Below are 24,306 nucleotides of genomic sequence, written 5' to 3' on the forward strand. Positions count from 1 at the left end.
AATCTATTAAAGTATTTCGCAAGCAAATCTTGTTTCTCTAAAGGCAAGTTTACTTAATGAAATTATCTAGAGTCCTGGAACCCTCATTTTAACCATGAATTGTGACCATCTCACTTATCAAACCTTTTATTGGAGTTGCTAATGAGAAGCTGAATCAACTGAATTAATTTCATCTCTTTTGCCCTTCCCTGGCCCCCATTTCGGAGCTATTCGTGAGCAGTGAAATGGCCTCAAGCCAGAGGAAGGGAACAAGAAGTAAAGAGCTTGGCAGATCCTTGGATAATTGAGAGTGGTGTAAATGGCTTTCTGATTTACTTAAGTCATTAAAGTGTTAGGGGAAAAAATACCCCATTTGCTGCTTCAAAAAGCTCTTTGAAATAGCCACTTAGTCTCTTGCCTTAGGTGAGTAACTTTCTGCTGGGTAAGGGGTAATGGATTCTGATTTTAGATATTTGTTACTTGGACAGCTTCTAAGGGATAGGGGATTTAACCCTGTCACCCTCTCCTTGATTTTCCAAAATGAGCTCAATTATTCTGTGTAATGTTTTTAAAGTCACATTTATTAGTATTATTTCATTATGATGAAAGAAATAATTCATATCATAGAAAATACAGACACAAAGAACTGAATAAACATCACCCCAATCTTACTCTCAAAAGATAATTTTGGTTATTCCCTTCCTTTTTAATAATCAGAGGTCAAATTGTATATTGAGGTTTTTATTGTATCTTTTCTAAATTTAATTTAAAATTTATTTATAGATTTATGCACATGTATGAATATATATAATATGATTTCTGGATGTATTTTTTATGGTGGTTGTTTTCTTTTCCTTTTTGTGATTGGCTCCTAGCTCTATCTTTCCACACCATAATTTCCAAAGCAATATGCATTCTTTTATGTTCTTCTTCATGGACATAGGAACACACACACACACACACACACACACACACACACACACATGCACACACTCATAATTGTGTAGATTGTGGTATATTTTTGTTGTTGTTCATTGTTCATCTTACAGTTAGAGTCTTATATATACCTTAACATATCTTTTTCCACTCAATAATATCTCATGAAATCTATCAAAGCCTATTAATATAGATCTTATTCTTTTATAAAGCTGCAAATTATTTCACAGAAATAATAATTTATCTAGTCATTCCCTTATTAATGAACATTTACTTTCTTTCCAGATTTCTGCTGCTAAAATCCATGGTGAAATAAACATTATGCATGTGGCCTTATATACTGTTGATTTAAACTTGTAGATGGATATATATGAATGTTTATATATAAATATGTTTGTTAACAGATGATGCCATATTGATTTACAAATCAGGCTGTTATACTTTAATTTTTGTTTTTGTTTCTAATATATGAGATTATTATTTTCTCTATCTCTGTAAACAATATGTGTTATGATTCTTTTATAATAGGACAACCTAATGAATGTATTTCCTTGGCTACTAATGAATTTCAGTATACTCATTTCTTTTTTATTGTTCAATTAAACTTATTCTTTGAATTCTCTATTCATATCATCTGCCCATTTTCCTATGGATTATTTATATTTTCCTCAATAGGTGAGATGTCCTTTACATTTTAGGTGTTGGCCTTTTATCTGTCATTATTGTTTGCTCATGGATATAGCTATATAATTTCTTTAAATGATGTAACTTTTTATAGCTTTATTTTATTCATTTATTTTTTTATGTGGTGCTGAGGATTGAACCCAGGGCCTCACATATAATAGATAAGTGCTCTACCATTGAACCATAACTTTGGCCCACATATAATTTTTTTTACATTTTTTTCATATCCAAAGATGATTCTCTTTATAACTTCTGGATTTCTAGTCATGTTTAAGATTGTTTTATCAAAGATGGAAAACAGCTGTGCTAGAATAATATATTAACTCCTACTCTGTAAACCGAATAGCCATCTTTGTCAATCATTAAATATTTTATATACTAGGGTCTATTTATTGACTTTCTCTTCCATTTTATCTATTTGGCTTTTTTTTCTTTTCTTTTTTCTTTCTTTCTTTCTTTCTTTTTTTTTTTTTTTTTGTGTTGGGCATCGAATCCAGGGGCACTTCACAACTGAACTACATCTCTAATCCTTTTTATTTTTTATTTTGAGACAGGATCTTGCTAAGTTGCTGAGGCTCTCTCTAAGTTGCTGAGGCTGACCTTGAACTTGCAATCCCCCTGCCTCAACCTTTCTAGTCACTGGAATTAGAGATATGCACCACTGCACCCTGCACTATTTATCTGTGTTTTATTTTAATCAAAGTCACAGTGATTTGATTGCATTAGCTTAAAATATTTTTGGCTATTCTTTGGCACTTTTTCCTAAATAAGCATTTTAAGATCATTTTAGCCACTACCCACCAAACCTATTAGGATTCTAAATATAATTACATTAAATGTATAATTTAGTTTTTTATTATATTGTTATTTTAATCTAAGAAATAGTATTTTCATCTATTCAGATCTTGTTTTATATCTTTCAGTTAGATCTGTCCTTTTCTTCTTATCTAATCTAAGCCTTTGTTGATTCATTTATTCCTCAAGAACAGCTGTTTTCTCTGTTATGCATGTAATATTTTTTCCCCTTTCCAAGTGCTTCCTGCTAAAATAGAAAAATATTATTAATTTCAAAATATTTATCTTATGTTTTATGTTACTAATTTTTTTGTTAGTTCTGCTAAATTTTTATTTTTTTCTTTCCAGTGGTTTTAAGTTATTTCATTTTCTTGTTGCATTTATATGAAACTCAAAGAGCTAATTTTTTCAAAAAGGTACTGGTAGACTAGTCTGCCTAAAAGTGATTATAAATTGAGATATTTTCTGTGTTCCTCCTTATTTGCTGTTGATGTTTATTATTTTATTATATTTAATTTATTTATTTACTGAAGATATTATTTAAAGAAGGGAATTATTTCTGTATTTTATCAAATGCTTTCTTAACATCTGTTGATCATGCTGGTTTTGTTTTTTATTTAAGTTTTTTGTTGTTTGTTTTTGCAGTGCTGGGGATGCAACCTAGGGTCTTGCACATGCTAAGCAAATGCTTTATCACTGAGCTACACTCCCCGCCCTCATTGAAATTTTTGATACAATGAATTACGTTGATGGATTTTCTTGTTTTGAACTACTCTTATGTTACTAAAATGAACCCACTGTTCATAGTGCATTATTATTTTGATACATTGCCAGAGTTAATATTTTATTTAGAACCTTGCTTCAGTAAACATGAGTGAGATTGGAGTCATTTTTTTTGTATTCTTTTCATCAGATTTTGAGGATTAAGTTATTGTGATTATGTAAAATGTACAACTGAGTGCTTTTTCTTTCTCTCTGGTCTATAATACTTTATTAACCCTTAGAAAGTATGTGTCCATTAGCCAGGCACAGAGGCATATGCCTGTACTAAGCAACTAAGGAGGCTGAGGCAGGAGGATCACAAGTTTGAGACCCTGGGGCTGAAGATGTGGCTCAGTGGTTGAGCAATCCTGGGTTAAATCCCTTGTACTGCAGAAAAAGAAAAGACAGAAGGAAGAAATTATGTGTTCTTTAAAGGTCAGATGAAATTCACCTGTGAAGCCCATCTGTTCTTGGTTCTCTGGACCCATAATCACCATTCCAGTGTTTTCTGTGATAATCTATTTAAATCGTTTTGTCTCTGTTTTGGCCATTTGTATTTTGCTAGGATATTATCTATTTCTTTATTTAAGTGTTTAGCATCTTATAATTTTAGAACTCTCTCTTCATCTGTAGTTCTGTCTTCTTTCTTGGACTTAATCTTCTCTATTTTCATGTTATTTCTTCTATGTTTTAAACAGTTGGTAAGCCCTTTTTGATTTTTTGGTCACTGCATAGAATCAGGTTTTGGATCTGTTTATCCTTTTTACCTTACTTTATTTTTTAATATTTGGTTTTTGTTTTCATCACTTCCCTTTTCCTACTTTTCCCCTATTCTCTAAATGAGTATTTATTCCTTTATGTCCTTTCTGCTTTGCAGCACTGGGGACCACCTTGCACACATTCTCCTACTAAGCTACATCCCCAACCCTTTGTATTTTACTTTGAGACATGGTCTTACTAAGTTTCCCAGGCTGGCCTTGAATTTGTGATCCTCCTGCCTCAGCCATGGCACCCAGATTACTTTTTGTCTTTAATCATAATTTTCTCCTTTGTTTACTCACTGATTTTTTTTCCTTGTTTTATTTCAAACTCTTCACATCATTTTAAAATCAAACTTTGTATTTTGATATTAGTATGTGATTTTTATTATATATGAAGACTATAGTATATATTGTATATACTATTATATATAATATAATGTAATATAATATAATATAGATGCAATTGTAAAAGCAAATACAGAGAAATCTCACATAACCCTTACCTAGTTTCCTCCAATGGTAACCTTTTACAAAACTATAGTCTAATATCACAGCTAGAATATCAACATTATTACAATTTGTTATTGTAGAACAGTTATGTTAACATGAGGATCTGTCCTATTCTTCTTTAATAGCCACACCTACCACCATCTTACCTATACTCCAATCCTGACCCCAGAAAACACTTCATCTTTATAATTTTGTTATTTTTTGAATATTATATGTGAAATCATACAGTATGCAACCTTGGATTGACTTTTTAAAATTCCTTAGCGCAATTCCCTGAAGATGAATCAAAGTTTTTACAATATTTCATTTTTTAAAATACTTACTTTTTTAGTTGGATTCAATATCTTCACTTTATTTTATTTATTTTTGTGTGGTGCTGAGGATCGAACCCAGGGCCTCACATGTGCTAGATGAGTGCTCTACCGCTGAGTCACAGCCCCAGCCCTACAATACTCCATTTTAACGGGCATATATTATTCCATTGTGTGGAGATACCATATGCATTGTGAAGTTGAGAATCCTTTTAGAAAGTAGACAGCTCCTATTTAAAATAATAACTCTGCCTGATATTAGTATATGAATTTTTATTGTTTTCAAAGTATTTTGTCTTCAATTAGCTCACCTAATCCTTTAAATGATACATTATGCACACTACAAATCAAGCAGTTGGGGGCCAGGAAAGCAAGCTTACTTAGTGGCAGGGTCAGCATTCCTTTTCTTTTCCTGTTAAGGTGCATAATTAGGTTTGCTGTGTGCCTAGGCATAGTGGGAAACACCCACTATGGACTATCTCTTTTAATCCTTCCAACGAACCTGTGTAGAAATACTAATGGTATCCTTAGTTGGATCAAGGAAACTGAGGCTCAGAAAGTTTCAGTGGCTTGTGCATGGTGCCTGTGGGATTTGATCCAGTGTCTCTCTGACTCCAGAGCCCATGTTCCTAATCACTACCTTATGTTGCTAAAGTGAATATTTTCTACTATTCTATTATTGTTTAAAGGGTTAAAAGCATGAAGTCAACTTATTTACAATTCCATACAGCTCAGTGCATGCAGATGGGCACTACTGTGGTTTCTATACCAGTATCTTGTGGGCTCATTGATTAGCATTGTCTACTGTCTCTTACTTTCTGCATTGGTCCCTTGCTGTGACAGCCTTGTATGATTTTGGCAGCTTCCCAGTGAAAGCAGGGTTTAGCATGTTCTTTGTGGAGACAAGCCCAGTTTCTGCAGGAAAGGCATTATGATACATGTAGCAACTTTATGCTCCAAGCAGGGATAGTACTGGCAGTTCTTTTCTGGGGTGTGCAAGGGGCAGGATTCTCTACAGGGTTCCTGTGGTACATTTTTAAAAATTTATTTCTTACATACATGACAATAGTGGAGTGCATTACATTCATAATTATCCATTCACAGCACAATTTTTCATAACTCTGTATATAGAGTATGTTCATGCCAAATTATGCCATTATACATGAGCTCTCTTATTATTATTTTTTGCATTACAATTCTTAATACACCTTTATACCACAATTTATCATATCTCTGTTTGTATATAAGGTATGTTGACACCAAATTCGCATCTTCATTCATGTATTTTGTATAATGACGACCGTCTCCTTCCACTATCCGTGGTACATTTGACAAGGGGGAATGACAGTTTTCCAGTGTTCTGGCTTTGTCCTAGGCTGTTTCATTTATGTGTACATTAGTTGAAACATGACTTGCTAAGTTCTCTTGTTGTAGCCTGCTGCTGGAAAGGCTGCCTCAGCTTAAACCATGCATGCAAGATATGCAGCTAAAATTGGAAGGGGTTTCTATGCAGCCCACCACCACATCAGTCTTGGGAAGGATGCATCCTTCCTTTTCCTGGTTCCTGACTCCTCTTTGTGAGTGCTCATATAGCAGCACCAGAATTATTTGTTGAATTGTGTCTGTACATGCAATGCCATTCTGTGTCTCTTTGAATCTAAGCCATTTTCTTTTTAGTCATTTGGATGATTTAAATGGCTCTTTCCTGAAGAACAATCCACCAATACTTTCAACATCTAACCACAGAATTCTTTCTATTACTCAATTCCCAGTAAAACCAATGCAGTCAGCCCTTCATATCTGTGAATTCTGCATCCACAGATCCAGTCATCTGCAGCTTGCAGATATTTGAAAAAATATTCATCTGTTTTGAATATTTTCTTGGCATTATCCCCTAAACAGTAGTATATAACGACTATTTAGATAGTTTGTATATTTTATTAGGTATTTTAATTGATCTAGAAAAGATTTAGTGTACCTTGCAGCAGGGTGTGCATAGGTGATATGCAAAAGCTACACCATTTTATATAAGAAACTTGAGCATCCATGGATTTGGCATCTGAAATAGGTCCTGGAACCAGTCCCCCAGGGATAATGAGGGATGACTAAATATTCTTAGAGATAATTTTGAACTCACTGTTCTACCTCCAAGTTTGATAAAAGTTATCTGTCTCATTGACTTTTAGAGAACCTATCCAGTCCCATTATATGAATCAGCTTGCCAGACCAGTTCTTAATAAGTAAGATTTGTTTTTGAAAATCCAAGGGAGAAGAGAGCCAAGAACTCCCTTAGCTCTCTCACACATCACTTGTATCTTCTCTCTTCTCTATGCTCTTTTCCTTAGTTCTTTTAAATTTCATTATAGAAAATTTCAAACATATGCATATTTATTATTCATATGTAGTCATTTTATTTTATTTTACTTACAGTACTGGGGATTGAACTCAGGGGTGCTCTATCACTGATACATCTCCCCCCCTCCTTTTTTTCATTTTTTATCTTGAGACAGGGTCTTGTTGATATACTGAGGCTGACCTCAAACTTATGATCCTTTTGCCTCAGTCACTGGGATTACAAGCATGTGCCATCATATCTATTTTTTTCTTTTACCATTTATATATTTTATTCTCGAGATGGTTAATTCATATTCTCAGTTTTATATTGGAGTATTTTTCATGTTGATTTGGATGAATTTTACATGTATAAACGTATAAATCCTCTATGACTTTTGTAATGAATGTTTTCCCTACATTGCCTCTTAATGAATGTTCTAATGATTCATTTTATGGATGTTAGTTTTGCATTTTTTGGTGAAATTGATTGATCTACAAACCCCCTTCAAACTATATTAATTTCTTCCAATGGTTTTTACTTGAAAATATTTCCCATTTTAAGAATAGAGAATTCAATTTAAAATGTGTTTTTATAAATACTCAATTTGTAAATCCACCTAAAATTCATTCTGTGAACAGCATGAAGTAGGGATATAGCTTATATTTCCCCCTAGTCATTTATTTGTGCACCACTGAATAACTGTTTACCTATGATTATCACTATTTCACTTGTAGTATAAATCTTTACATATGCTAGGATTTATTATAGAGACTTCTACTATTCTATTGATCTCTCTGTTGGGGTTGCAACCAGCTTTATATTCTTGTTTTTGCAACAAATGGTAGGCCAAATTCTCTGCCATCTCCTAAACCTACCACTTTACCTACAGGTTTTTCTTAGGTAGTATCAACCATTTAATGAACTTAAAAATGTTTTTCTCAGGTGCTCCCCTAAATCCTACTAGGATTTTGATTGGAGTTACGCCAAACCTAATATCATTGGCATTGTTACAACATTGAGTCTCTCCATTCAGGAAGAGACATGATTTATTTTTTCATGTTCTTTTATGTTCTTCAGTTGTGTGTGTGTGTGTGTGTGTGTGTGTGTGTGTGTGTGTGGAGAGAGAGAGAGAGAGAGAGAGAGAGAGACAGAGACAGAGAGATATTGATTGATTGATTGGTTGATTGATTGTGTGTGTTTCCCACATATTTCTCACCAACATCATTCCTGGGCAGTTTGTACTTTGTGATATCATTTATTATATTTCCCAAGTAATTATTACTGGTGCATAAGAAAGGTTTTGATGTTGTATGTTTGTTTTATATTTGGCTACCATGCTTATTTCTAATAGCTTTTCAGCTTTTTCCCTTGAATTGTTTTTTTTAAATTTATATAGGACAGCAGAATGCATTACAATTCTTTTTTTTTTACAATTCTTATTACACATATAGAGCCCAATTTTTCATATCTCTGGTTGTATACATAGTACATTCACACCAATTTGTGTCTTCATACCTGTACTTTGGATAATAATGATCATCACATTCCACCATCGTTTATTACTCCGTGCCCCCTTCCTTTCCCGAACTCTAAAGGGCAGAGGGGTTGAATTATTTCGAAAAGTAATCATCAAATCCTATATGGTAACTTTGTCTCCTTTTAGGGAACATTTTTTTTTTCTTTTTGCCTTAAGCCTCATTGAATTTGGCCAGACCTTCTGGTATAATCTTAAATAGTAATAGTACTGGCAGGGATCCTTTTCTTGCTTCTGCTTTTAATGGAAGTATTGTTAGTGTTTCACATTATTTGACTCAGATAGTTAGTTTAGATTAGATGTTCTAATATTAAGTAATTACCTTAAATTATCAAATTTTTTAAAGAATACTTTTTTTTGAAGGGCTGGGGCTGTAGCTCAGTGGCAGAGTGCTTGCCCAGCATGTGTGAGGCACTGGGTTCTATCCTCAGTACCACATAAAAATAAACAAATAAAATAAAGGCATGCTGTCCATCTACAACTACAAATTTTTTAAAATACTTTTTTGATAGTTGTGGGGATCAAACCCACGGCCTTACACATGCTAGGCAAGTGTTTAGCTTGCACCTACAGCCCATGAATGGTTAATAAATTGAGCTAATGCTTTCTGGGAATCCGTGGAGTGGTTCATTTGTGTTTTCTTCTTTCATCTTCTCATTTGGTGTATTATAATAGAAGATTTTCTAATATCAGCTGTGGTAGGATTTCTAAGATAAACTTTTCTTTTCCTCTGTATGCCTGTGAGAGACTCAGATTTATCTTTTGTAACATGATTTTTTTGCCTTTTGCAACCTCCAGTTTGAAACTTACTTCTGCTGTTACAATACAAATTTCTTTGAAATTCTTTCTTATTTTCCTCAGGTTTCTTTTCACCCTTGTCATTCCTTCTCAGTGTGTTTTATTCTAGTGGCTTTCTGTACCTCTTCCAGAGTCCAGGTTTTCTTTCATACTATTGAGGATACAAATAGTTTTCTAAACTATTTCTTGTGGGTCATATACTAAATTCAGACATTCATACTACTTCCAAGTCTATAGAATGATATGCCTCTCCCTTGTGCTGTCAGAAGTTTTCATAAGAACCATACTGTTTTTTATATGTCTATGAGTATTCAAAAGAGAATTTATGCGTAGACTGTAGTATTCTCATGTTCTCTGTGGTGTTGGTTAGAACCACTTTGCCCATCCATACTTGGCATGCAGGGTGGTGCAGGTGGCTTTTAGCCCATTTCCCAGTGTCTAATGGCTATTTGTGTAGTGGGTTCTGCTGGGCCAATATGGAATTATCTATTCCTCCTACTAAGCTCTCTGATACTCTGAATAGATAATGTAAAAACCAATAGCCTCCCACATGCATGGCTACCCGATTATACTCGTGTGGGTTCTTTTCCAGGATACAACATGCCAGCATCAGTTCTACCATATTCTACTCTTGATTTGAGGTAATTGCCATTTCTAAATGGATATAGACCAATTTGGGGATTGCTGATTTTCTCCAAAAGTAATAGAACTAATGTCTATCTAGTTTGCTGATTATTAAATAAACTCTCAGTTTGTAAGTCATGAGGCTGATGGTGATGGAAGGATTTGATATCTTTCTGTCTTTATCCTGGTTTCTGGAAGCTGCATCATGAATTGACCACAGATTTTTTTCTTACTTCCTATGAGCCATGTTGTGAATGGAGATTTCTCCAAGATTCTGGCTATAGTATAACAATCAGTTTAAGTTTTTAGTGATTTGGGGAACTTTATCTTTTTCTGTGTCTTCATAAGTATTTCACTTGTGAAGTTGGGAGAGACTAGGTTAAGTGCTTGTTAGCCAATTGCTATTTTATTTTATTTATTTTTAATATATTTTTAGTTGTAGATGGGACACAATATCTTTATTTTATTTATTTACTTTTATGTGGTGCGGGGGATCAAACCCAGTGCCTCACAAATGCTCGGCAAGCGTTCTACCACTGAGCTACAACCCCATCCCAATTGCTATTTTAAATTAGAAACTGTATGTGTATTTTGGAATAGAGAGAAGTAGGCATCTTTTTTTCCCATAGAGGTCCAGATAGTAAATATTTCAGACCTCAGGGGCTGTATGAGCTCTGTGCTTGAACTATTTAACTCTGTTTATAGCAAGAAAGCAACATGGCAATATGCAAATGAAAGAATTTGGCTGTGTTCAAATAAAAGTTTTATTTACCTAAGGTGGACATGGTAGCAATTACCTGTAATCCCAGTGACTAAGGATGCTGAGGCTGGAGGATTGCAAGTTCAAGGCCATCATGGGCAATTGAGACCCTGTCTCAAAAACCTAGACAAAAGAGCAACAAGACCAAACTTTACCTACAGAAAGACCAGATGCAAAAGTTCTGTAGATGGCTGGTGGTAATATTTGCACAATAATGTAAATGTAATTAATTCCATAGAACTGTACAATTAAAAATAGTTAAATAGGAAATTTTATTTATACATATATAATTTTATCACAGGAAAAAAAAAAGGCCAAATCAAGAAGACTGTATTTTGCTGACCCTGAGTTTAAAGGAATTAGATCTAGCACACATGGAGAGGCAGAAGCTGGTTCTAGGGGATTATTTGGTACAACAGGTCAGTGGCCTTGCTAATAAGATAGAAGGCAAGGAGAGAGCATTCTTGAGTATTTAAAAGGAGTACCTTAGCAGGGCTTAGGGAATTATGGAATGTTGCAGTGCACCCTAGTGATGTCATAATTTGCTCTTTAGGGATGGAAATAACAGTGTTCTTATTCATATATTTTTTTTAAAGAGAGAGAGAGAGAGAGAGAGAGAGAGAGAATGAATTTTTAAAATATTTATTTTTTAGTTTTTCGGTGGACACAACATCTGTGTTTGTATGTGGTGCTGAAGATCGAACCCGGGCCGCACGCATGCCAGGCGAGCGCGCTACCGCTTGAGCCACATCCCCAGCCCCGATATTTTGATATAAGAATCAGAACAAGGGTTTTCTCCTCTCAGAGGTTTGGGAAACCCCAGCCACCATCACAAGTGTTCATATCAGAGGTATCATTTTTATTTTATTTTTTCTTAGTATTTGATAGACCTTTATTTTTATTTATTTAATTTTTATATGTTGCTGAGAATTGAAGCCAGTGCCTCACACATGCCAGGCAAGTGTGCTACTGCTGAGCCCCAGCCCCAGCCCCATATTGGAGGTATCTTTTTTTTTTCATTTATCTTCAATTATTCATAGTTTATTTCACATCTTTTTTTTGCATTTTTTTTACAAGACAGTCTGTTTTTTATTGGTTGTTCACAACATTACAAAGCTCTTGACATATCATATTTCATACATTAGATTGAAGTGGGTTATGAACTCCCAATTTTTACCCCAAATGCAGATTGCAGAATCACTGGAGGTATCTTTTGAATAGATTTTTTCTTCCTTCCTTCCTTCCTTTCGTATAGGGAATTGAACCCAGGAACACTTTATCACTGAGCTATATAGCCCCTGTTTTTTTTTTTTTTTTTTAATTTTGAGACAGGGTCTTACTAAGTTGCTGAGGCTGATCTTGAACTTGTGATCCTCCTTACTCAGTTTCAGAGTCACTGGGAGCATGCCACTATGCCTGGTGTAACAGAGGCATCTTAAAAGTTAGCCAGTCCTTCCTTTGTGCTCACTGTTCAAATGGTGACTATCGATGCTTCCTATAGATGATCCTGATTCCTTCCAAACTAGAAAATCCTAGCTTTTTAATTGTTAACCATAATGGAGTCATTAACCACAATCCCCAGCTTGAGTCACCTCCTGGAGAAGATTCCCACTAGTTGGCTGGAGACTTGGGTCCTTCTATCTGGAAAGAGTGCTGCCCTCCTAACCCTAAGTGTTTTTTTTCTCTCAGTGGCATACAGAGGACACTCTTTACTTCTGAACTCTAGCCTCAGTAGCCCTGAACTTGACCAAGACCTGGAAAGGGCCTATATTCCAAACATGGTCTCTCATCTTCCCAGGGCTTGGGGCTAGGGGATCAAGTTTCTGTTTAATGTTGTCCTTAGAGGAGAGTGAACTGTATCCAGGCTCATTATCCTCCCTATTCTGAAGTTGGAGGAATGATAAGATCTTGAGACTAGGGGCTGAAGAAGCTATTAGTCCTGTGACTGCAGCCCTGGGTCTGAGAAAAGCTTTGTAGAGCTTGACAGTTTCCCAGTCTCCCTGTTGGGTCTGTTATCCATGCTGAAGGAGAGCATCGTCATCACATTGTGGAAAACATTCTCTCCCTTTTCCCAGTCTCCATGGATCCCACCAGCATAGAGGGCTCTAATTCTCTGCTTGGTCTTTGGTGGCCTGGTTGCTGTTTTTAGAGGACAGTTTCACAAAGGACCAGGAGCTTCTTAGATAAGCTAGCATTTGGGACTCATTCTCTCTGAGCTGAGATCTTAAAGGAATAGATGAAAGAAAAGAGAATGACAGGTAAGGTTTTTCTGGCTTTGGGTTGTGATCAGTTTACATGCCTTGTGAACATTCATCTCTTAATGTGCCAGGTTATCCAAATTTGTGCAGCAAAGATGGGGGGCCTCATGGAGTGAGTCGCTGAGTGGTGCAGTTTGAATGGCAGTGAACTCTTCCCCCACCCTGCTCTGGGTAAGAAAAGTGCATCACAGAGAGCTGACATGCATCCTTTGCCTCTGGAAGCATACTGTACCCGCCTAGCACTAAAATCTTGAAATCTGCTCATCTTCTTGTGCACATGGAGAGGAGTGGATTTGTGATGCAAGTGGGATTATTTGGTCATGAGTATCTGCTGACTCAGTCTGGAGAGGCTTTTGAAGGAGAAGAGATGAAATTTCATCTGTGCTGCAGGGAGGAGGAGATGCATGGAGAGAGCACTGTAGGCTGGGTGTGAGTCAAGGTAGGTAAGGCAAGCTTGGGGCTGGGTGAGGGGAATTACGGTAGCCTGACATATGATAATTGCATTGCAAGGTGGATACTCTGTTGGCCTTTGGGCCACATGATGTTAGGATAGTTCAGTAGCCCATTAACTCTTTTCTAGATTCTATTTCTTATATTCACCTACTTTTAAGCAGCATGACTTTCCCAGGGAGCCTGAGATCTCTGGGATTGTCCTGGGGTCATAAGATGGACTCAGGTTGAACCTGTGGTGTGTTATTGTCTGGGAAGAGCTTTACATCTCAGCACCCCTTTTCACAGAGCTCCTTAAACCAGCTGCTCTGGAACCTGAGAGGTCTCAACTTAGTTTGGGGTGATGTTAAAAAGACACCTTTGCCTCAGAGGTGGATGCTTTTAGGCTTACCTTTGGACTGATTGCTGAAAAGGGTGTTTGAGAAACTGCCTCTAACCTGAGTAGCTTAATTAATAGCCAGTTCTTGGCAAGAGAGAGAAAGTTCTACATATGAATGTTATAGATTTAAATGGGAAAGAGATCAGGGACTTAGAGGATTAACAATTCATGGATATCAATTCCTTTTTTCTGTGGAATGTCACTCAGGTGCCTTCTTTTCATGTGTCTGGGTCCTGCCTTGAATTCATATACAGACTTAATGCTTAGAAGAGGGAGGAAGCCTTCAGGTTCTTCACAGGTCTCTCTTCATCATCTCCACACAATGAAAGCTGCCTTTCTTCTCATATATGCATATTCAATTTTGTCTTCTACAAATTTTCTGAAAGCTCTCTGAAGATTTCCAGAGCAGGGACTGATTTTATTTTTTTCTTCCTCCTGGACTGCTATGCTTTAAATGTTTGTTCACATGGGAATCACCTCCAGGTAAAAGGTTGGCAAGAGATCTAGATAACTTTTCCTATCTGGGGAAACATGGAAAATAGTACTCAACAGAGGAAGGGGGACTGATCATTTGGGGCCTCTTTTTACTTTGTCAGTCCAACCAGTCCTTGTGGAAGCCAAATGAGGAATCTCATACATTGGACAAAAGCAATTCCAAAAAAGAGCAATACAGCATAATAGATACGATTTGGGCAAGATATGTAGGAATTGTGCAGTCAGTAATGAAGAAGTAGAAATGTTTCAGTTTTATTATAAAAGTAATCCATGCTTATAGTAAGGGAAGAAGTCAAACATTACAGAATACAATAAAGAAGACAATAATTCCTGTTAATATGTTGGTATAATTTCCTCCCAGTCGTGTGTGTGTGTGTGTGTGTATCCAATTCTTTATAAAAAATTTAGTTACATGTAGATGAACACAATACCTTTATTTATTTTTATGTGGTGCTGAGGATCAAACCCAGTGCCTCACACAAGTGAGACAAGCACTCTATCACTAAGCCACAACCCAGCCCCAATATATACTCAATTTTTAGACATAAAATAATGAGTATTCTATATGCTACTTTGTAATATTTAAAAAGTCAACATATCACAGTCTTTTTACCACCTTATTATATATTGCTCTAAACATTATTTCTAATAGCTTGTGAGTATTCCATTATTTGGATGAATGTAATGTAATGTATTTAAACAGTGCCCTGTTAATTCAACATTTGGTTTATGGGATAGATATCTTTTCGAGGGGTCTTGAATAATGCAGTGAAATTTGATGGGCCAGGTTATACTTGTGCTTCTTCTACTTGCTCTGTGATCCTGAGTGAGAATTAAAGCCCCAGTCTTCACTTCCTCATTTGAAAAGAATACTATTAATAATAACAACTACCTCCTTAACTAGTTAGTGACAATTAGATGAGATGACCCATGTAAATTTCTTAGCATGGAACCTGACATATACCAACTACTCAATATATACATATATATAGCATTATCCTTGTCTTGACATTACCACTTCTGTATACCTTACTGTTATAATTTGGGGATGAAAATTGCTTTAATACAGGTAAGTACAATTCTAGAACCTTTACGATTGTGTGGCCCCATTTAGTCCAGTACAAGAAGTGAGAAAACTTTGGCTGCAACCAGGGAATTGTCTTTGTGCCCACAAGCAAAGTTATGCTAGCTTTCCTGTTGTACTTGCCAAGTTTGTTTTTCCCCTTTCTCTGTTTTTTTATGTTCAAATTGTTATTCTGAAAATTTTCAAACATAAAGAAGAGTGAACAGGGCTGTCCACTGACTGACCATATGACCTTCATCTAGCTTTAGCAGTTCTTATGCTTTCTGATCTGTGAGTTCTGAAATGCAAGATATTAGTTGTATTTCCTGCTGAATGATAGGTCTGTGTCAGACAGCTGACAACAGAAGTATACTTTCATATCATGAGCTTATACAAAAAGGAGGCCAGGGTGGAAGGACCCTGGACTTTGTATGGTAGAACAGGTTTCTTGTATTTATAATAAAAATCACAAAAAGTAATCTCAATATATCTGCCAATGTGGAAAGAAAAGATGTCCATCAATATGACAGTAGATAAGTAACTGAATGTTGTATAGTGGTAAAAATCATCTTCATTCATTGACATAAGTAACTAGAGGAAGCCATGATGAGTGAAAAGTGTGATTTGCAGAAGGATATATATATATATATATATATATATATATATATATATAGTATCATATATTTAATGATATGAAAATGAAACAGCATGACACAGTTTGTGGATACAAATACAATAAACATATAAAAACATGGATAGAAAGAAAGCATACTACTTCAGAATTCAGGTTCCTGTTGGTGGGGAGTGGGTCAGATGAATGCTATTTAGGAAGGGTATACACAGAGCTTCAGTGGAATCAATAATATTCAGGCTTCCTTAAGTGGGTCAGAGGACACATGAGTGTACATTGTATGATTTTTTTTTTTAAAGAGAGAGTGAGAGAGGAGAGAGAGAGAGAGAGAGAGAGAATTTTTAATATTTATTTTTTAGTTCTCGGCGGACACAACATCTTTGTTGGTATGTGGTGCTGAGGATCGAACCCGGGCCGCACGCATGCCAGGCGAGCGCGCTACCGCTTGAGCCACATCCCCAGCCCCGATTGTATGATTTTTAAAATACTTTTCTGTTTGAAAATTTCAAGGAAAATTATAGAGTGAGAAAGCATTGTTTAAAAGGTTTAGGATCTTGGATCACTTTGTGGGTGTGAAAGAAGAGATTGGGAGAACTGTGTTTTGCTTCTCAAGTATATGTTGAATTTTATCATATAGTAAAATTGAGTTTTTCAGTATAATTTTGTGTAGATTTCTGTGACTGCCACCATAATCAGGGAATTGAATAGTACCATTTCTTCTAAGAACTCGTCATACTGTCCCTTTAGAATAATAACCACATCCATAAAACCTGGCAACCACTCATCAGTTCTCCTTTACTATAGTTTTATTGTTCAGGGAATAACATACATATGGAACCCTATTATATGTAATCTTTTGAGAGTAACTTTGTTCATGCAGCATAATGCTGCATGAGATTTATCTAAATTCTTGCATGTATCACTTATTCACTCATTTTTATTTATGAGTAGTTTTCCATGTCTGTGTTTATCACAGTTTGTTTATTTACTCATTGAAGAGCACCTGGACTGGTTTCAAATTTTGGCTATTACAAATAGAGTTGCTAGCCTGGGGTTGTAGCTCAGTGGTAGAGCTCTTGCCTAGCATGTGTGAGGCACTGGGTTCAATCCTCAGCACCACATATGAATAAATAAATAAAATAAAGGTCCATTGACAACGAATAAATAGAGTTGCTGTGAATACTTGTGTGCAGGTTTTTGCAGAAACATGAATTTTCATCTCAGGAGGGTAAATAAATATCCAGGACTAGGGTTATTGGGTCATAGGATACGTATTTTAATTTTCTAAATTTTATAAGACACTTCTAAACTATTTTCCAAAGTGGTACTTTTATATTTTATATTTCCACCAACATGTGCAGTTTTTCCGTATCCTCTCCAGCAATTGCTATTGTCAGTATTTTTATATTAGCAGTTCTATTGATAGATGAGGAGTGGTGCTGGGGATCAAACCCAAGGCCTCATGCATGCCTGGCTAGCACTCTACCACTGAGCTACACTCCCAACCCTATATATCTTTTGGAGAGGTTTCTATTCATTTTTTTAGCCCATTTAAACAATTGAGTTGTTTTCTTATTATTGAGTTTGAGCATTATGTACTCCAGATAAAAGTTCTTTTTTGGATCCGTGATTTACAAATAGTTTCCACATTCTGTATCATTATATAGCTTGTCTTTTCATTTTCTTTGAAACTATCCTTTAGGTAAAAATCCTTTAGCTTTTGGTTAAGTTCAGTTTAACATTTTTTTCTTTATGTATTGTGTTTTTGGTGTCATGTTATTCAAATAACTGTTTGCTTAACTGAAGGTCACAGAGATTTTCTCTTTGTTTTCTTCTAAAGGTTTTATAATTTTATGATTTCTATTTAGATTTAAGACTTAACCTGTATATAAGGTGTGAGGCTTAGATTATGGGTCTACATTATTTTACTTTGGAATGTCCAGTCGTTCCAACAGCATTTTGCACTATTGTAGAAATCAAATGACCATATCAATGTGGGTTTTATACTGGACTCTTTTGTTTTATATTCAATGTGTCTATTCTTACCAAATACTGCATTGTTTTGATTGCTGGAACTTTATGGTAAGCTTTAAAATTAGGTAATATGATGTCATCTAGCTTCTTTTTCTAAGCCTTTTTCATCTATTCCTGTTTCTTTGTCCTTCCATATACATTTTAGAGTCAGTTTACCTGTATCTATAAAATATCCTACTGGGATTTTGGTCAGAATTGCTTTGATTCCATAGATCATTTAGTCGAGAATTGACACCTTTCCTATGTGGAACCTTAGGCTATTACCAGCTAAGCTATACAAACCAAGAAGTCCTATAGATAATATTTGTGGCAGCAGTTAATGGCTGTTTTATATTTTTTAAAGGCCAAATTCTTTTTCTTCTTCTTCTTCTTTAGTTATAGATGGACACAATACCTTTATTTTATTTATCTGTTTTTATGTGGTGCTGAGGATTGAACCCAGTGCCTCACAAATGCTAGGCAAGTGCTCTACCACTGAGTACTTATTTTTTATTCTTTATGTAATCTTTATGCTGTTGCTGTCATAGACGAGGTCCCAGGGGCAGGGCCAAACTAAACTCTGCTTTATCCAGCTGCTATTTTGTATTCTTTTATGTGATGGCCAGTCAGGTATAACCATAAGAGGAGAAAAAAGGGGAAAACAAAGTTTATTATACTTACAGGGGCCTGTCATGCTAAGCAGTGCCACATGGGAAAGACACCAGGATAAAGCAGTCAGGAGGCAGGAGGCAGAAGGCAGAAGTAAGGGGAAGATTTAGGCCATCTTTGCTCAGTTGCTCACCTGTTAGGTGTGGTGTAGCTGTATAATCAAGGCAGTTTTGTCATAAAGCACAGAAAGGGTTCCATTATCTTCTGACATGACCCTATGGGTATCTTAGAACTGCTTCCACACATAGACATGCACATATACCATGAAGCAAATGTAATATTCATGCCACATATTTGAATCTGAATACAGTAGTAAAAACACAGACTTGAAACTTGGGGAGACCTGAGTGTGACTTCTGACTCATTCATTTATTATCTGTGTGGTCTTGGGGAAGTTACTTAATGACTTGGAGTGACTTGGTCACTCAGCTATGAAATGAAGCTATGTAATGAATAAGGTGATGATGCTAATTATAATAAAATCTGAGTGGGAAATGAATGCGATGATGTATCTAAATATTAGCTCAGTGATTTGCATGTAGAGTGGTCAGTACATCTTGGATATTTTTGTAATTGTTAGTGTGTAAGATTTCTTTATATATTAAATATAATTTACCCTTTCATATATATCTTGTATAATTGAATTTTGAGAACCCAGAACAAGGCTTGTCTTTATCTAGGAACTTATTCATTTTGAATCTTTTTAAAAATATTTTTTTTAGTTGTCAATGGACCTTTATTTTATTTATTTATATGCAGTGCTGAGAATTGAACCCAGGGCCTCACACATGCTAGGCAAGTGCTCTACCACTCAGCCACAACCCAGCCCTATTTTGAATCTTGATGTTCATTTTATCTGTTTTATCTTTGGCTTTCCTTGGGCCCTTGGAATCAATTCCATTGTTTTCAAGATATATAACTTCGTGTTTTCCTAATGTCTAATTGGCCTTGTGCAAATGCCAACTTTCTTTTGAGGTCAATGGTGAAGCCTGACACAAGAATCTAGCTTTATCTTAATCATCAGCATGATTTTTCCTCTCTCAGGAAGAGTCTTTATACTGTTGCTGTCATAGACGAGGGCCCAGAGTCAGAGCTAAACCAAACTTCTTCACCCAGGCCTGGAATTCAGAGCACAGGGCACCCTCTTGAATGACCCTCCTGAATTGGTATGGTAAGCTGGCCAGCCTGAGGTAGCAGGAGTGATATTGCATTACTGTGCTACCTCCACTTGGGCAAGCCAAGTCCTATTAACCTATAGGACTTTTGGGCTAGCATGGCCAATGAGTCTTCTCCCTTTAAATCCATCCCCTGAAAGCATATTAAGCTTGGTTCAGGGAATGAAGGAGGAGATAGGGAGGTTACTGGATCCAAAGGACAAAAGAGCATCCCTGACTTTCTAACTGAGGTCATATTTGGGAGGGCAGAAGGAAAGAAGCCTCTGATGTAATATAGCGGGAAGGATATGAAATTTTGGTATCTGGAGTCAGATAAATCTGGATGTGAGTGCTGACTTTTACCTGATACAAGGCATTGATCAGGTCACTTCATGTCTCTGATTGTGGCTTCTTCATCAACAGAATGGGAAAAGTCATCGTATCAATATCATAAGATTGCTATAAAAAATTGAGAGGGAGAGTTTGTGTAAAGCAGCTAATAAGATAACTTGACTAGAATACATATATTTTATTGGTTCTTTTTATATATGATAGCAGAATTCATTTTGATAAGATTATACAAGCATGAAATATATCTTATTCTAGTTAGGACTCCATTCTTATGGATGTTCATGATGGTAGGATTCACTATGGTATATTCATATATATACATAAGAAAATTATTTTGGATTCATTTCACTATCTTTCTTTTTCCTGTCCCTTCTCTCTCCCTTCCCTTCATCTCTCTTTGTCTAATCAACTGAATATCTATTTTCTCCCCAGTTATTGTGGGCTAGCTTTTACATATCAGTAAAAAATTCAACCTTTGACTTTTGAGGACTGGCTTATTTTAGTTAGCATGGTAGTCTCCAGATGTATCCATTTGCTTGGAAATGTCATAAAGTCATTCTTCTTTATGGCTGAGTAACATTCCATTGTGTGTGTGTGTGTGTGTGTGTGTGTGTGTGTGTGTGTATCACAAGTTCTTTTTCATTTATCTGTTGAAGATTGCCCAGAATATATTAAGTGCTCATCATCACTATTGTGAAGCTTTGGTAATAAAAAACAGTCTGGGGAAAATAAAAAGCAGTCTTGGGACCTATTTCTAGAAGAGACCTCTATTCTTTGGGGTCTCCTGGTAATGTCTTTTATAAACAGTTCCATGAACTGTAAGGAAAGAGCCAAAGTTTTAGGGTGATTCAGTAATGTGGCCTGCCTTTCTCATGAAGGCAAACTATACATTCTGGTAGGATTGCTGTGTCTCATACACACACACACACACACACACACACACACACACACACACCCACACACCCTAGCTAGTGACTTTAAGTCTAAGAGGCATGTTGACTTAGAGAATGATGAAAGAAGCTGCTTAAATCCTGTACAGAGCCCTTATAAAAAGGGTTTCTTCCTGAGTAAATTATTTTGACTTATGAAGAATTTCTACTCTGGTGTTGGGACTGAGAAATAGTATTACTACTCAGTGTTAGAGACTGGTGGTTTTCTTTTCCTTCATCTTCTTTTTAAATTTTCTTTTGCTTTTAAGCTACAGAGTCCAGTATGTAAAACAGAGTATAGAAAAACTGGAAGCCTGCCACACTTGCCCTCCCCACCTCCTGCAGCAACTCCTAAAGTAGTTTCTAAGCATAGGGGGAAACAGTTTGCAAAGCACTACAGTTGGCTTCCTGGGCTTTTTGTCCAGGTCTCTGGGAAAAATATTTGGTTATGACTGTGTAAATAGGTGACCATAGTCTAATAAATAGGCGTCTTCCATTACAACAGAACACTTAGATACTGCAGTTCCCCTTTCCTAATGCCTCAGCAGTTGAAGCCTCTGATTGGGGCCGACAGGATGTTTAGGGAGCACAGAGCTCATTATGTAATGAAGTGTTGTAACCAGAGTGTGTTCAGGAAGTGTTTGGAGGATTCAGAGGCACTGATAGTGCTCTTCAGAACATTTCAATTAGTACAAAATATGCTGCTTTTAATTTATCCTGTGTATGTGTTTTACACAGACAGCGGCTTGTATACATAACCCCCTCCCACATGGCCTGGCTTAACCTGATATATTTTCTTCTTCTACCTCTGCATCAGGGTCTTAGTGTAACCTGGATTTGTTCTTCTTTCTCCTCCAGGTTACAGATGCACATGTTGAATGGGGCTCTTCTAGCATTGCTTTTTCCTGTGGTAAATACCCGGCTGGTAAGTAGCCACTTCTAAAAATGTTCTAGAAATATCCAAAATAGTATTTGTTCTTTCCTTACATGTCCTCATTCTTAGCCAATATGCACATGTGCTTTACCACACACACACACACACACACACACACAAACGTGTGCGCACACACACACACACACACATACACATTAATGTTGAGGGGCTTTAAAATTCTTTTTAAGTGTATATGAACACATACATTTATTTATTTATTTATTTATTTATATGTGTTGTTGCTGAGAATCAAACCCAGTACCTCACACATGTTAGGCAAGTGCTCTACCACTGAGCTACAACCCCAGCCTTGATGTTGAGTTTTAATGCAGTATAGTAGAAATTGATGGGGTGAGACTCAGGCTGCCATAAGCTTTTACAGACAGGGCTGAGGATGTGGTTCAAGGGTTGAGTGCTTGCTTGGCTTACATGAGGCCCTGGGTTTGATTCCCAGCATACCCCCCCCCCAAAAAAAATAAAGAAAAATAAATTAGGACAGACTGAAAAGACTACTGAAACTCTTGGGGAGGTTTAGTGGAAAGATGGGGGACTTAGGCATGATCTATTAGACAGAGGCTTCCAGGTATTTTAGAATTATGCTAGGAAGTTCAAAGCCTGTCAACATTTTTCTAAGGGACCCCAGGGGCAAGAATTCAATTATTTTTCTATCCACTCAAATCCATAGAAAAGTGTGGGTCACACAAACCTCCCGTGACTAGCTGGGAGAATCCCACTATGACAGGGGCCTAGGTGATAAACCAGCTTTCAGAGAAGCAGGTGCTCCATATCTGGGTTGGGAGTGACTGGGCACTGCCCTTAGACTCCCACATGTGGGGCTCCAGAGGGATTAGCTAGCCATTAGAAAGTTCAGTAAAGAAATCACTTGTAAAATCATTTCTACTGCTTTCATGACTTAAATTTATTTTAGGCATAAAAATCAAGAGTTTAATTCTTGAAATCATAAGCTTGCCTTTTGGATAGCACTTTATAAGGCTTTCTCACATGGCAGTTGTATAACATAGACAGGGCAAGTATGTTGGTTTCTTGTTTTACAGAGGAAGAAACTGACATTGAGAGAGTCACATAAAGTCCAAGTGGCAGAGTTAGAAGCAGTGCGTGAACTTTTTGATCTTCAAACCACAGATATACTTTGTTCCTTCTGAAGAATGTAATCATCCCCTCCCCGTAGATACATACACCCCTATGATACTGTACTTTTCCAGCTGCATATTATACATCAGCAGATATTAAAATGGGAAGCATTCATCTTAAAGCAGTGATTTTGAACCCTCCTTAGGCCCTGGGATCACTTAATTAGCTTGATTTCATCATTCCACAGTGTAAACATATATCAAAGCATCATTACATTTTACCCCTTAATTATATTACACCACATTGTCTACCCATAAGTGTAGACAACTTTTTGTCAATTAAATATAAAATAAAATAACAAACAAACTGGTAGAAAAACAAACAATCCTGATGCCCTGCCCTACCCTTGGAGTGTCTAAGTTCATGATCTGTGACAAAGCTTGAGTATTGTTTTCAGAAGTATTCTAGTTCATTCTAACTCAAAGCCTGAGTTGAAGGCCACTGATTTTTTTTTTTTTTACAGTGGCTCTGAAACTTAATGCCCATAGAAGTTACTTCCAGAGACTTCTTCAAAACTGAAGCTGGAGGGCTGGGGTTAAGGCTCAGTGGTAGACTTCTTCCCTAGTATACATGAAGCCTTGGCCTCATCCCTGGCACTGCCAATAAAAACACTCCTGCTTTGGTCTTAGTTCCAGAGTGGATAATATCAAAGAATGATATTATAAATAATCTAAATTGACAATATAAATCTATACTTTAAAATATGTGGCTACTTTGACATGCCACAGCATCATTCCTTACTGACTCAGAGACATGGAACAATGTTGGAGCAGAAGTTACTCTCTGCCTGTAGAGGTGACCTGCCATGTTTTCTTATCTCTCTGCCCACCTTGTGTCCCTTTTCTCAGGAGATTGAGAGGTCAGCAGATAGAGAGCTGCTTTCTCCATTTTTAGCAGTTTCATAAGATTCCAAGAAAAGGAGGCACATCAGAAAACCTCTCCTTGGACAAATAGAGCCAGTGATTCTGAGTCTGAGTGCTTCCAGCCTATAATTCTGGCTAAATAGCCTCTGTCATCTGGTGGACATCCTTTGGAGTAC

At 36.4% G+C, this 24,306-nt stretch overlaps 1 protein-coding gene across 9 annotated transcripts in view; it reads left to right on the forward strand.

Annotated features, from left to right (window-relative positions):
• TMEM164 (transmembrane protein 164) overlaps positions 1-24,306 on the forward strand; it is a 190,503-nt gene that overhangs the window by 69,487 nt on the left and 96,710 nt on the right. For all 9 annotated transcript variants that reach the window (XM_081276981.1, XM_081276977.1, XM_081276982.1 and 6 more), the window contains one exon: positions 22,040-22,106. In XM_081276981.1, the coding sequence (XP_081133107.1) occupies positions 22,040-22,106 (67 nt within the window). The remainder of the gene's footprint in view (positions 1-22,039; positions 22,107-24,306) is intronic.

This window comes from Spermophilus citellus (assembly GCF_964194105.1).
Source record: "Spermophilus citellus genome assembly, chromosome: X".
In the NCBI taxonomy this organism is placed as follows: domain Eukaryota; kingdom Metazoa; phylum Chordata; class Mammalia; order Rodentia; family Sciuridae; genus Spermophilus; species Spermophilus citellus.